Source organism: Carettochelys insculpta, chromosome 1, assembly GCF_033958435.1.
Source record: "Carettochelys insculpta isolate YL-2023 chromosome 1, ASM3395843v1, whole genome shotgun sequence".
Taxonomy (NCBI): domain Eukaryota; kingdom Metazoa; phylum Chordata; order Testudines; family Carettochelyidae; genus Carettochelys; species Carettochelys insculpta.
This window is the reverse complement of record NC_134137.1, coordinates 63,177,670-63,190,679: the sequence shown is the minus strand read 5'-3', so window position 1 is coordinate 63,190,679 and position 13,010 is coordinate 63,177,670. Positions and strand designations below refer to the sequence as shown.

General features: G+C 43.4%; 1 protein-coding gene across 2 annotated transcripts in view; it reads left to right on the top strand.

Moving 5' to 3' along the window:
- The first annotated feature begins 311 nt into the window (after positions 1-311).
- The window catches only part of RB1 (RB transcriptional corepressor 1), a 193,386-nt gene continuing 180,687 nt past the window's right edge, over positions 312-13,010 (top strand). Inside the window, exons 1-3 of one of the 2 annotated variants that reach the window (XM_074987914.1) lie at positions 312-531; positions 1,524-1,641; positions 9,344-9,459. In XM_074987914.1, coding sequence (XP_074844015.1) covers positions 428-531; positions 1,524-1,641; positions 9,344-9,459 — 338 coding nt within the window. In that variant the 5' untranslated portion in view covers positions 312-427. The remainder of the gene's footprint in view (positions 532-1,523; positions 1,642-9,343; positions 9,460-13,010) is intronic. The other variant, XM_074987922.1, reaches the window with a different exon arrangement.

The window sequence follows — 13,010 nt, the reverse complement described above, 5'->3', positions numbered from 1 at the left end:
TCGCAGGACTTTGGCAGGGGCCTATCCAACCGATCACTCTTAAGGCGACAGGCAGAGTCGGCAGCACCCGCTCCACGGGCTGAGACGCACAGAGGCCGAGAGCAAGTAAGGTCGCTTATTGGCCGATGGGCCAATGCCAAAGCCGCTGTTGCCAGGACTCCGAATTCCAATTCCGGCTTCTCAGACTCGTTCTGGTTTGCAAGCTCCGCCCCTTTCGCCGCCGTCGCCTCGCTCTGAGGTTAGTTGTGGGCTGGGAAGTGACGTATACGCTCCGCCCTGGGGGCGGGTCGGACGTGACGTATTTTCCCGCGGTTTGAGCGGTCGCGGCTGGGAGCCGGTTTATCGGTTTCTCTTTTCCCTGTCCCGTTGGACGTTTAAACTTCGGAGTCAACGGCTGCGGTGCCGCGCGATCCTGCGCGGGCCCGACATGCCGCCCAAGCCCCCCCGCAAGGGGGCAGCTGCTGCCAAGGGTCCGCGAGCCAGTCCGGAGTGCGGCAGCGGCGGTACCCCTCCGCCCGCCGCAGCCGCCAGGTGAGAGCGCCGCGCCCGGCTAGTCGTCGCCGCTGCTCCGGGCGCGTCCCGCGGGAGGGCAGTTCTGCTCGCCGCTTGGCTGCGCATCCCCGGCCCGGCGGCGGTGGTGACGGCGGCGACTGCTGCGGTGCTCGGCGCTGCTGGGCAGAGGCCCTTCTGGCTGTATAAACGCAGCGCGCTGGTGGCCGCCGGCTGAGCGCTGCGCTTCGCCTAGCTGGAGTTGCGCGTGCCGGCTACACGCCCAGCGCCTCCTGGCAGTGACATGGCACCGCTTCGCCGTTACCAAGTATTAAGCAATCAGGTTGATGTAATCTTAAGTGTTAACATTTAAAAGATACAGAGAGTGGCAACCCAGAATGTAAGGTTGGGTTTTGCCTGGGTATTTGATTGGTCCCCGCGCTTTTGGCCACCAGGCTTCCCAAGAACCGCAGCTGCCCACCCCCCAGTCCTACTGTAGGACAAGAGTATAGATATTTTAAAAAGGCGGAAGTGTTTGCTGCTTTCTCTGCTACTGGTGGCTGACATGGAGGCATTAAGAATTTCAGGATTATGCTAATTTAGATCAGACATTCTAATGGAAAGCCACTTCCCTTAGTGCACTGTTTATCACTAGTTTCAGGCTATGCTCTTCCATCTGTCCATTCTTGAGGGTTATAAATGGTGCCTAGCAAACCAGTGACTATCTGCTTTGTTGCTGTGGATTGTTTGCAGATCAGATAGCGATACAAATCCTGTATCCAGGCACAGGGCTCTGATGATTAGTGATCTCCAAGTTTAAGTTTTATAGGTATTGTGGTACATTAAAACTGCAGGTAGAAGGGGACTTTTTTTTTTCTGGGTGTGTTTTCAGGATGGGCTTTTTATCTGGAGAGGTGTCAGATGGTATCTACTATGTTATACTTTATAACCATGTAAGATACATTTTTTTTCCCATTTAAGTGAGCTTTTTAGGTTTAGACCACACTAATAGTCTCTTTCCCCCTCTTTCTTAGGCTTGACTTTGGAGAAACTGACTTTGTTGCACTTTGTGACACACTGCGAGTATCAGATGTTGTAAGAGCAGATGCTTGGAAGATGTATGAAAAAGTGTCATCTGCTGATGGAATGCTAGTGAGTACTTGGTATAGTTAATGGTCACTATGATTTGATTTCGAATATTGAGCTCTCTCCTCTTTTGCCTAGCCTAATATGTTGCCTTAGCCCACCTAAGAGAGAAATTGGTCACAATTGCAAATTATGCAATGCTACAGTTCTTGCATTCTGATGCAGGTTTATATCAATATAAAATAGTATGAAGATTGATGTGTACACACATGATTATAGATAAACGTGCATAACTTCACCTGCAATAAATATACTGACTAAATAAACCTGATTTTACATTTACTGTAAATAACAGTTAAACCAGCACTATGTGACCAGTGAATTCTCCAGATAACTGAGTATTCTTATAAGCATTGAGTCAGTTTTCTTGTGACTTTTTTTTCCCCTCAACCGTAGTATGTGAGAACCTAGGAAGGGGATAAAAACCAAAGAGTAGTTCTGACAAAAATAAAAAATAAAAACAGGTATAGTACTAAGACTTTTTGTGAAAACACAGCTCTTCAGATTTCATTATAAATGAGTGTTGATGCTGTGTCTAGTCATGGCTGAGGATGCACTTTCATTCAAAGTGCCTGTCTTCCAGCTTTTCTAAGCAGGAGTTAAAAATCATACAGCTTTTAGAAGTGGGGAACCTCTTCTGAGTCTCTGACTCCTGGCCCACAGAAGAATTCAGTGAGGGGCCACAAAAAGTGGGAAGTGTCCAAAAAAAAAAAAAAAAATCACAAAACCCTCCCTGATGTGGCCCTTGATTGTGACACCTCATTCCTCTCATACTCCAGTGCCGTGGGGTGGGGAAGAGACTGAGGTTCAGTGCTTAACTCCAGGCCAGATTAACTCTTTTGGAGGCCTAGGGTAGGACCAAAAATGGTGGTGGTATGTGTTCCAGTGTGTGGGTGGGGGCTGCTGTGGAGCAGGTGTGGGGTTTGGGTGGGAGGGAATGTGTAGGAGTGGGCCTGAGTTGGGGATTGTGGGTGGAAGGATGCAGGAGTGGGGTCTGAGCAGCAGGAGAAGGTGATGGGAGTATGCTGAGGTGGAGGCACTTACTTCCATGTGCTGCAACTGCTGTCCTCTCCCATGGCTGGAGCTTTTTCTCCTGCCACTACCAGGCACCTTTCCAAACCCCCTCCACTGTTCTGGTTCGCCAGAATTCGGCTGCTTGCTGCTGCTCCCGCCGCCAGGGGAAGAGTGGTGGTGTTCAGAGCGTGCGGCTGTTTCCTAGCCTCCAGCAGAGCCTATGAGCTGGATTCAGCCTCAGCTTGCGTGATCTGGCCCAAAAGGTTCAGGGCATGTCACATCTCACCCTGCCATGGACTGGATGAGGAGGATCTGGACCCCCACAAGCATCGAGGTCCAGATCCAGGCAAGCTGTGATCCTGATCTGAATCATGGGCTGGGGCTTCCCTCCCCATCTTAAAGCCAGAAATAAATCCTGCTGATGCACAGTAGTAGTGTCCTTTCTCAAATCACCAGAGCTATTTACCATTGGGGATCTCGTAAATTCACATTTTCAGAAAGTAGTTTGAATAGATTGAGAGTCTCGATCTTAAAACAAGTTGGAGACTTCCATGAGTGGCGGTGGGTAGTGAAGCCATTTATCAAAGTTAAGTTCTTTGGATATAAGAATGGAGTAGCAGAAACTGCTTCTAGATTATTTGGGTGGAGGGGGAAGGGGCTCTCTAAAGCTCACACGCATGTCAGTAGTTTCTCTCTTCTGGGAGCTGCTATGTAGGTTCTGGGACAGCATCCTGGTAGTGGGAAGCGCAAACTGCGTATGCTTCACCAGGGAGAGATGTTCCTGGGCCTTGTTCTATTTGACTAGTGGGTTTATGTTCATGTCTGATTTTTATAACTCTGACATAATTGAAGTCCATCTGTCTTACTTAGTTAACATTTAGCAATTTAAAATAAAAATCTCTCTGTGAGCAAAGTCTGTGGCTGCTTTTTCTTCCTTCGATTGAAGTCTTGAGCAGTTTCTGTGCCTGCAGTTAAGAACCCCCAAGTGGAAAAGACACTTTCTTTTTCTTTTTGTAATCCTTGTTATATCTAATTGGCATGAGTGGTGCCACGGGGGTGACCAACTTCAGCCCTCCATTCCTGCATTATTATCTCCACTGTCTGTATGTAATCATAGCTAAAATTTCATGAATTTTTAGGAATAGACCCTAGTCTCTTATTCCATCTGGCTTGCTCAAACAGGAAGTCTGATGAAACAGCCAGTTGTGGCCTCCCCTGCAGAAGAGGAATCTGTATGATAGTATGGCAGAGGCACCTCATCTCTCTGATCCAGCATTAAGGGTGCATCAGGAAAGGCTGTGTTCTGAGTACAGCTTGTACCGGATAAATAACTGGCTGGTAGAATGGCTCCATGGAACATATTAGGCCAAGAGGAACTGGCTGGTAGGCCTCTGACTTCAGTTGTACTGGGGCACTGTAGGATTCAGCCTTCAGTGTGAGGGAGAAGCAAAAAATCGTAATACATTTTTAGATTCAAGAAGTTCAGTAGCGATTGTTCCAAATAAATATCTGAATGATAAATGAGTTTATGATGGCAATAAAAAAAATACCAAAGAATTTCAAAACTGTACCTGTGCTGCCTTAGGACATCCTTGTATTGTTAGTACTCTATGAAACAGAAACTTTTTTTTTTTTTTAAATAGAGAATTAAAAACCCCGTGCCCTCAAAAGTTAGATGTTAATTTGCTCTGACAACTATAAACTGTTTTAGTCTTACACTTTTGGATACCATCCCCAGACTTAATGCCAACTTGTCACAATCCAAGAAGGAATCCAAAGGAACTGGCCTGTTCAAAGAAACATTTAGGAATGAAGCAGGATTTCTGATTAACTGTTGGTTTGTTTCTTCCTTAACTGTAACAAATCGAAGAAAATACAAGAGACAAACCTTTGCTTTTTGTACAGGAATTTCAAATGCATGAAATCAGCAGAAGGAAGAAAAAAAAAAATCTACATTTGTCCACTCTGATACAAATAAACTCTTTGTCTTAGAGCAGCATATTAAGATGGCATGAATTGAAAGAATAATCTCTATTCAATATATGCTGTTCAGGCCCAGTTCCTACTGGGCAAGGCGTGAAATGTCACATGCAGCACTTCATTAAGCAAACCCCGCCCCCCCCGCCAGGGCAATTTGAAGAGTAAGGGGACTTCAAAGTTGCCCCTGCACTTCGAAGTACCAGCGGGTGAGCTGCAGCTATACGCGTGCCAGTACTGTGAAGTCTAAAACTTCAAAGTTGCCGTGGGGCGGGGCAGGGCGGGGGATTTGCTTATGAAGTGCTGCGTGTGCAGTGCAGTACTTTATTAGCAAACCCTAATTACCATCATTCCTTCGAAGGAAGCGGGTAGTGTAGACAATCCCAGAGATCAATAGCTTCCAAATTTCAACTAGTGAGAAAAAGCCTATTAAAGTCTTATATGAGAAGTACAGAACAGTCTATAGAGACTCTTAAATATTATATTTATGTTGCAGTTTTTGCATTCCGGCAAAACAAACACTATAGTGGTTTCCAGCATGACCCATTCCCTTTTAGAATCATATGTTACTGATATCTTCTTATTCCCCTTCTTCAAATTGTCAAATGTATACAATTTCATTTCTCCTTTAGGAATTTTAAATTCGTAATTATGCTGGACAATAAAAACCATGGTCTCATTAAGGAAACTGGATTTGTAGTGTGTGAATCTGTGATGTACTCACCCCCTTTTGTCCTGTGATTAAAGGAGAGTTGTTGGGCCGCTTCATCTTGAATGGCTTCTGAGCATAAAATATATATTACAGGGGGTTCTCGTTATAAGTCCAGGTTACTTTCTTAAATAATGCAATTTAGGCTATGTCTACACTTGGCCAAAATTTTGAAAGGGGCCACCAGGCTAACGGCCAAATCGGAAAATACTAATGAGGTGTTTGAATATTCATTTCAGCGCCTCATTGGTATTCTCCAGTTTGGCCATTAGCATGGCCCTTTTGAAATTTTGGCCAAGTGTAGACATGGCCTTAAAGTGAAACAACTTATAAAGGGGAATTAATATCCAGAAGAAATAATATAATTAGCTTGAGATGTTCCCAACACATACACTTCAGACACTTGGGGTACATATAAACCACAAAAACCAATAAATAGAAAGATAAGCCAGTGGTTCCCCACTGGCTCCCTGCCAATCCCCCAACTGCCTGCTGGCTCCCTGTGGTCCCCCATGACTTCAGGGCTCGTTACCAGGGCTCCTGCACTACAGCACCCGTTGCCCAGTCACTACAAAGCTCCTCTGTTCCTGGCTTTTGGTCCCTGAGTCCCTAAAGGATGTAAGTGCAGATCAGTGTGACATATAATGAATTTGCTTTCCTGAATTGCTTAACAAATGTATATGCAAAATGACTTAGAGCAGGGCAACTTATAATAAGGGCCCCCTATATATATTCAATCTTGTATTCAGCTGTGATATTCTTAGTACCTTTTTCTTGATGGGAAGGGATAATTCAGTGGTTTGGGCATTGATATTGGCCTCTTAAACCCAGGGTTGGGAGTTCAGTCCTTGAAGGGTCCATTTAGGGACCTGGGGCAAATAAATTAAAAAAAAAATGACCTGAAAAAGATCTCTGCATAGGTAGAAAGCTTGTCTTTCATCAACAGAAGTTGGACCAATGAAAATATTACCTCACCCAGCTTGCCTCTGTAGTGTTCTAGACAGTTCTATAATTTGCTCATTACGAGATCAGATGGGGCTTCATGGTTGGGAGCTTGTTGGTTTTTTTTTGTTTTTTTTTTTTTTAAATGTTGAGGTGTTTACTTTAAAATATGGCAGCTTGTGCTCCAATTTGATTTCAGTGCTAGTTTTTTAAATTACTGTCTTCTCATCTGGGTTTCTCTTGAGACAACTGTAAATGTGTACATTTTGAAATAGATGTTTCTTTTTATTAAAAGCTTGGTTGTAGTTACACTATAAAAGAAGTAATTGTATGAAGTTTGCTTGGATTTCTGGCATGATCTAAGTTGAGGCATTTTGCTGTTTTCTACTGTAACTTTTCCATTTATAGTGGATTAGATATATCACTCGCCATGTTCTGGGAGAGTCCTCAACCTCCATTCCTTCTTCGATGCAATCCAATCTCAAATTTCTGTTGTTTTTTGGTTTATTTTTTTCCTTAGTTTTACTCAGTTTGAAACTATTTATTTTCTTTAAATCTAAACCGCTACATAAATGTTCAGTATTTAAAAAAAAAAAAAAAAGGCCATTTATTTCATCTCCAGACCTGACTGATTTAGACTTCATTTAACTTTCTTTCTGGTACTCTAATTTAATAGGGATTTTCTCCAGATAGGGAGCCATCTTCATGAAATGGCAACAACATATAACTTTCATGGCATAAGAAATATCAATTAGTTTATCATCTTAATACAGTAGACCCTCAAGTTATGCAAGTTGGGGGAGACAGGAACCAGGTGACTGGTCAGTTTCCTGGCTCCCAGGTGCTGGGACCCAGGCAGCAGTGTATTGAGACCACCATGCTTGTGGGACCTGGGAAACTGATCAGCTTGGTTCCGAACTGCCCTGCTTGCAGGACCCAGGAAACTGACCAGCCAGGGCTGGTCGGTTTCCTGGTTCCCAGTGTAGTGGGCAGTCACGCATTTTGAGGGTTTACTGTAGTGTGCTCTGAAAGAGCCTGTTCATGAAGCTGGTGCTGATCATAGTTCATGTATGCTGAAGCCCCACTTAGTTAAGCAACTACACTGTTCTGGTCCAGCTTTTGTGTCAAGTTTTTACTGATGTGACTTGGTAATCTGTAAGTGGGTGTGATGTGGGTTTACTTTTATAACTGCAAGGCAGCTTTAAGTCCCCGACCATGCAAAAGCCATATGTACTCATGGACTCTTATTTCTGCTTAGAATCCCGGTAAAGTTGATGAGATTTTTTTTTTTTGAGGGGGCGGGGGTGAGAATCTGGGCTGGTTTGTTGCTTTACGGAATAAGGACTCTGATCTGTCAGCTTCACTCTCAACTCATGCTTAGAATGCATAACTGACGGCTAATGGCAAGATGACTTAAAAATGCAGATCTTGGTATCGGTGGGGATTGGAGGAAATAACTCCTCCTGGGAGCGAGTACTTGATTTGTTAAAGGAGTTGAGTGAGGGCCTCTTATTGACAATCATCTTTGCACTTCTTTTATGCTATTCCTTGTGAAAGGGCCATTCATCTCCTTCTCCTCCCCCAGTGAAAACCTTCTATATTTCAAATCTCTTCTCAGAATCTTTCCATCACGTCTACAGGATATTCCCAGCTGCTCATGGCCAGTCAGAGGTGGAGTGGAAGACTAACGCTATCAATCTGCTTATTTATCTTCACTAATCAACCCGCTGATGGTGCTTACAAATTTTGTGTGCACAGCTAATGTATGTAAAGTAGGCTCAGTAGTTCTGTTTCTTTTCCCCTTAGCTCCTTCCTCCTGGTTCACCCAACAGATATGTTTTTGTCTTAAATGAAGACCTGTTTCCCCAGTGGCTTACAATTATCTGCTATTTCTATGAAGTACATAACACAATTAGTTTCAGCTTACATGATTCTGTAATAAAAAAATGAAAACTGATTTTTTTTAAAACTTATTTGTGAAGGAGAAAAGAGAACTAAGACTTACTCTTTAAATTTCAAAGTTGTGAATCTTTAAAATGTCAAAGTGTAAACCTCTTGTAGGTCTTTTTCCAGACATCTAGGCCTTACAATTTTTCACTTTATTAAATTTGCATTTTAAACATGGGCAAAATTATACAGTAACTGTATTGTATGGGATTCAAATGCCTGTTCGTAGACCTAACATTTCTTATGGCAGTGTGTAAATAGTGTTTTTATTTTTTTTTTAATAAATTAAAATAAGTTACTGATGGAGCTAACATGAATCTTAAATAGTAACCTAAGAGTAGCTTTAGTAGCATTAAAAACAAGTAGTTAATGTTTAAGCAGGATGCCAATTTTTAATATATGTTTAAATTACCTGTCAGTTGGCAGTTGATACTTGGTTATTAGCGGAAGTCATTTTTTGCGTTGACTTAGAGAAGCACTGAAATGTCTGCTCTTCAGATTTCTTCACTGCTATCAAGAAACAGTTTAAGTCAGCCTGGCCAATATTTGGGTGGACCCCAAGAAACTGTATATTGAGTGTCAGCAGTGTTTGCTTAAAGAAGAAGAAAAGTGAGGGGGGCGGGGGGAAGGGGAGTTGTAAACCTCCACCAGCTAAGCAGAACTGGCTTCATAATAACATCCTCTTTTCACAGAAGTCTAATATTATATTTCCTGAATTTGTAAACTTTTACCCACCTTTAAGATTATTTTTTAAAAAGCTAATTATAGTCTAGTTCTGAAAGTTGTAATCTGCCTTGTCTATCAGGTTTGAGGCACTTAAAATGTTCAAATGCCTTCAAGACCATTTATTGCATATGCTAAACTGAAGGATATCATTGGAAACATCATCATTCCCAGGCTATGCCTACTTTGAAGTTTACAGGGGAGAAATTCAGCTTTCTTTGTAGAAGTGAATATTGGAATGTCTTGTACATCTTCTAGATGAAAATGCAATATTGGGATCTCTTGACTTGTCAGGTAGCTAGAAATCATAGCTTTGGGTGTCTTCTGACATTCTGTTTGAAAGATTACTATTCTGCTTATAAAAGCAAGCTAAAACTGTATTCTTTCTTTCACTAGGTGGGTTGTAATGAAAAGAAAAAGGAAATATGGGGGATCTGTATCTTTACTGCAGCAGTTGACATGGATGAGGTGACATTCACTTTTACGGAACTTCTGAAAAGTATAGGTATGAGGTAGGTTTGGCATGAATTGACACTTGCAGTATGTTGGGGCAGGCAACATTTTTTGGGTAAGATTGCCAAGCTTCTTGTTTCTAATCAATGCAGGCCATTGGCTATATGACTTTCCAAAAAAGGGCAGCCGTGTAAGTGTTCATCATTTTGATCTGGGCATATACTACATTGAACTTCTAGCTTTCCCCTTTTTACCAGTGAAGTGAAGTGAAGTGAAATTCAAATTTTAAGCGCATAAATCTTAGAAACAAACAACCAGAAAAAATTATTTAAGTTTTCAAAAGCTTCCCAACACACTGCTCATTGTTATTGATCCAGCACCAGTTTAAATTCTGCACTTTTCTGTCTGCTTTACAGCAGAGATAGATGAACTGTGTCAATTGGTACATCAACTCAGAAATTTTCGATTGTATTTGGATCTCTGCTAACTTTGTTAGGACCTGTGGCTTAAAAAATTGTGATAATGGGAAGATATTTTAATCTATTGTATAGATAACTGTAACATTTATGTGATTGTTGTCTTTTTTTTGATGGATGAATTAGATTTTGTAATAAATCACTTTTCCATAGGCAAAACATGTCTGTATAAATTAGCCTAGTTCTTGTGCTCTGAAGCATATTACTTAGTTCTGCTCACTTGAGTTACAGACTTTCTGTAAAAGATAACTATGGCTAAGGTACAAGGGGAAATATGTTAGAATTTTTCTTTATAAATATGTAACAATCTAGTGCCACTGTCTTGAGTTGAAATATTTTGGACCACAGGGGGAGATACTTTCTTGTCCACATCTAAAACTCTTTTCTGGGTAAATTGTTCGCATAGATTCCATTCATGATGTAGATAAAGTGGGATTCTTTTTGTTGGGTGTATGCCTGTGCCCCTTTCCTGCCCTTCAGTTCTACTGGTGGGCGTGTGTGTGGTGTTAAAAAGTAACTTGTCTAGGCTATCAAACAAAGCTGCTGTTCTGTTCTTCTGCTATGATCCTAAAATCACTGGGGTTTCACATCTGCTGCTTATGTGACCCTGCTATACCAATGAGTATATATTTTAGGGGGAAGGAGAGAGGGAGGCGGGAGAGAGTTCTCCAAGTAGATCTCAATAGGGAGATGCTGCTGAAACGTGGCTGCAGAGGATGAGGCAGGCCTTCGTAGATGGAAAACCTCAACCAGAAGATCAGTCCATCTTATTTTGTACCCTGATACTCAAAGATATCTTGCAGTGATTCAGGTTCATAGCCTTACATAGTGCCAATATCTGATCCAGGCTACTGCCAAGGGTAGGAGCATAATCTATAATCTATGAACAACGTGAGATCACTTGTAGAGCAGACACTTACCTTGCAGACCTCCATCTTGGCCTTTGGCTGCCAGAAAATGAATCCTGCATTTTAGTACAGGCAGGTAATATACATAGGACAGTTGCTGATATGCAGTTGAATGTTGCCATGAGAATTGTTGCAGGAATGCTGAAATCAGCGTACGTGGACAGACTGGTTGCCTGTTCTTAAGTATATCTTGCCAACATTCCTCCAAAGAAATTTAATGAGCAATAATATGAGAATATGATTGCACAATAAATGAGCTCAGACTTGCAAAGCTATGAAGATCTCTGAGATGCCACCTTAAGTGCTTTTCTGGTTAGGAGCCAAAATGCACACCCACTCAGGAATTTCACCAAAAGGCAATGGAAAGGCTGTGAGGAAAAGAGCAGCATTAAGATATGGTCACTTGGCTAACCCATGCATCACATGATATGGATTAAACAAGCCACATTAGACAATCATACAGACCGTGCAGTCACTTACTACACTAATGGAAAATGAAGGATGGTCTGATGTACTGGAGAAGACACCTGAGCCATGAAATATGTAGTTAACTGCTTTAAGATCCTTCTCCCAAGGCACAGCTTTGATTTATTCCATTACGCTAGAAGCCATTGACCTTTAATGTTGCTTTTCCAGTTTGCCATCTGAAACAAGCAACCTAGTAAGATATAACGATGTTCAGAATCACTTCCCACCATCCGCTGCTGTGTAAGTATAGATGTCAGTGAAGCAGGAAAGAGCATGACATTGAAGTCTAGCCACGATGCAAGTCATCTTTCTCAACCTAGCAGGAGGCAGACGTCACCATGACTCACTTTGGGCTTAGTGAATGAATGGTTGTAAGACTGAAAAGACCTATTCTAGTACTTCAGTACTAATGTCTCAGGTAGCTCAGGTGGCACCAACAGCTGCATGGTCCCGTAGTCCTACTATGGCATGATGTACCTCCTATATCCAGCACTTCCCCACCTGCTATGTACTTGTTTTGATGGTGGTACCCATCGCCTACATTCTTGTATTGTAGATATTGTTACAGACCTCCTTAGTACTGCGTATTGCTTTTGTACTGACTCATATGTCTGTAGTTCAGGTACTAAAGTCACTTTTACTGGAGAAAGCTTTATGAAGGGCAATACAAAACCCCTTATTTTTAGAACAGTGGTTTTCAACCTGGGGGTGGTACAGCCAAAGGGCAGGAGGTATGTCCACTGAAGTCAGTGTGGAGCAGGAGCCCACAGGCCCTGGACTTGCCCTCAATGCTGGAAGTGTTTTGAGGGGCACAAGGACTCCTGCAGATGACGATGCTGGGTCCTTCTCTGTCTGTGGAGGGCAGGCACCGTGGCACTGAAACAGAGCAGTCACGGCCCATTGCTGTGACACTGGCGCCAACCCCTGTGCTCACATCGATGCTGGCACCAACACCGTATTCGGTGCTGACCCAACAGACTGTGGGCCAGTGTCAGGTGCCCCATACTCTGGCACTGGCACTGTCCTCGGTGCACATGAGATTGACACCAACTCTGATGGCCCTGCTGTGGTCATCTGCTCCTGAATCGGTGTCAAAGTTGGACTTTCTTTTACTCGAGCTCCAGATGGAGTGGGAGCTGGAGAAACTTGTGCTGTAGCTATCACAGGCACCTTAGCCATTGCTCAGACTATATGGGTTGGCAGCTGGCTTTGAAGGCGACTCAGCAGTGGTCCTTCTGCACCCCATGGGCATTTCACGAGGCACAAGGTCAGGCCGTTGGACTACCTTTAACAGTGCAGGGGGCCTCTCCAATCCTGTCTTGGCACTGTTGATGTCAATGAATGCCTCACCACCGGAACAAACGCAGGAAGTGGCAGTCATTGTGGAGCCACCTGCGTCTACTTTGTCGGCATTGACCTTGGCACCGTCAGTGGCACCATCGCAGTGGGACCAGACCCCTTCGGTGCTGGCGCCATCTGTAATTGGACCTCTGGTGCCAATTGGGCAGGTACTAGCTCAGCCACTGGCACCAACTCAAGTACAGGGAGCGGTAAAAGTGCTGTTTGTGCCACCTGCGGTGTGGTTTCCTGGCCAGCCAGCGCCTATACCAGCTCTGCCTACGGCACCTCCTGGTTTGCCCATAATTTCCACGGGGGGGGGGCCAAGTGCCCGAACAGGTCTCTACTACCCTTCCCCTCCAAATGGAGGTGCAAGAGGTATCATCTTCCTCCTCCTCTCAGATGGTGGCAGGGGTCATC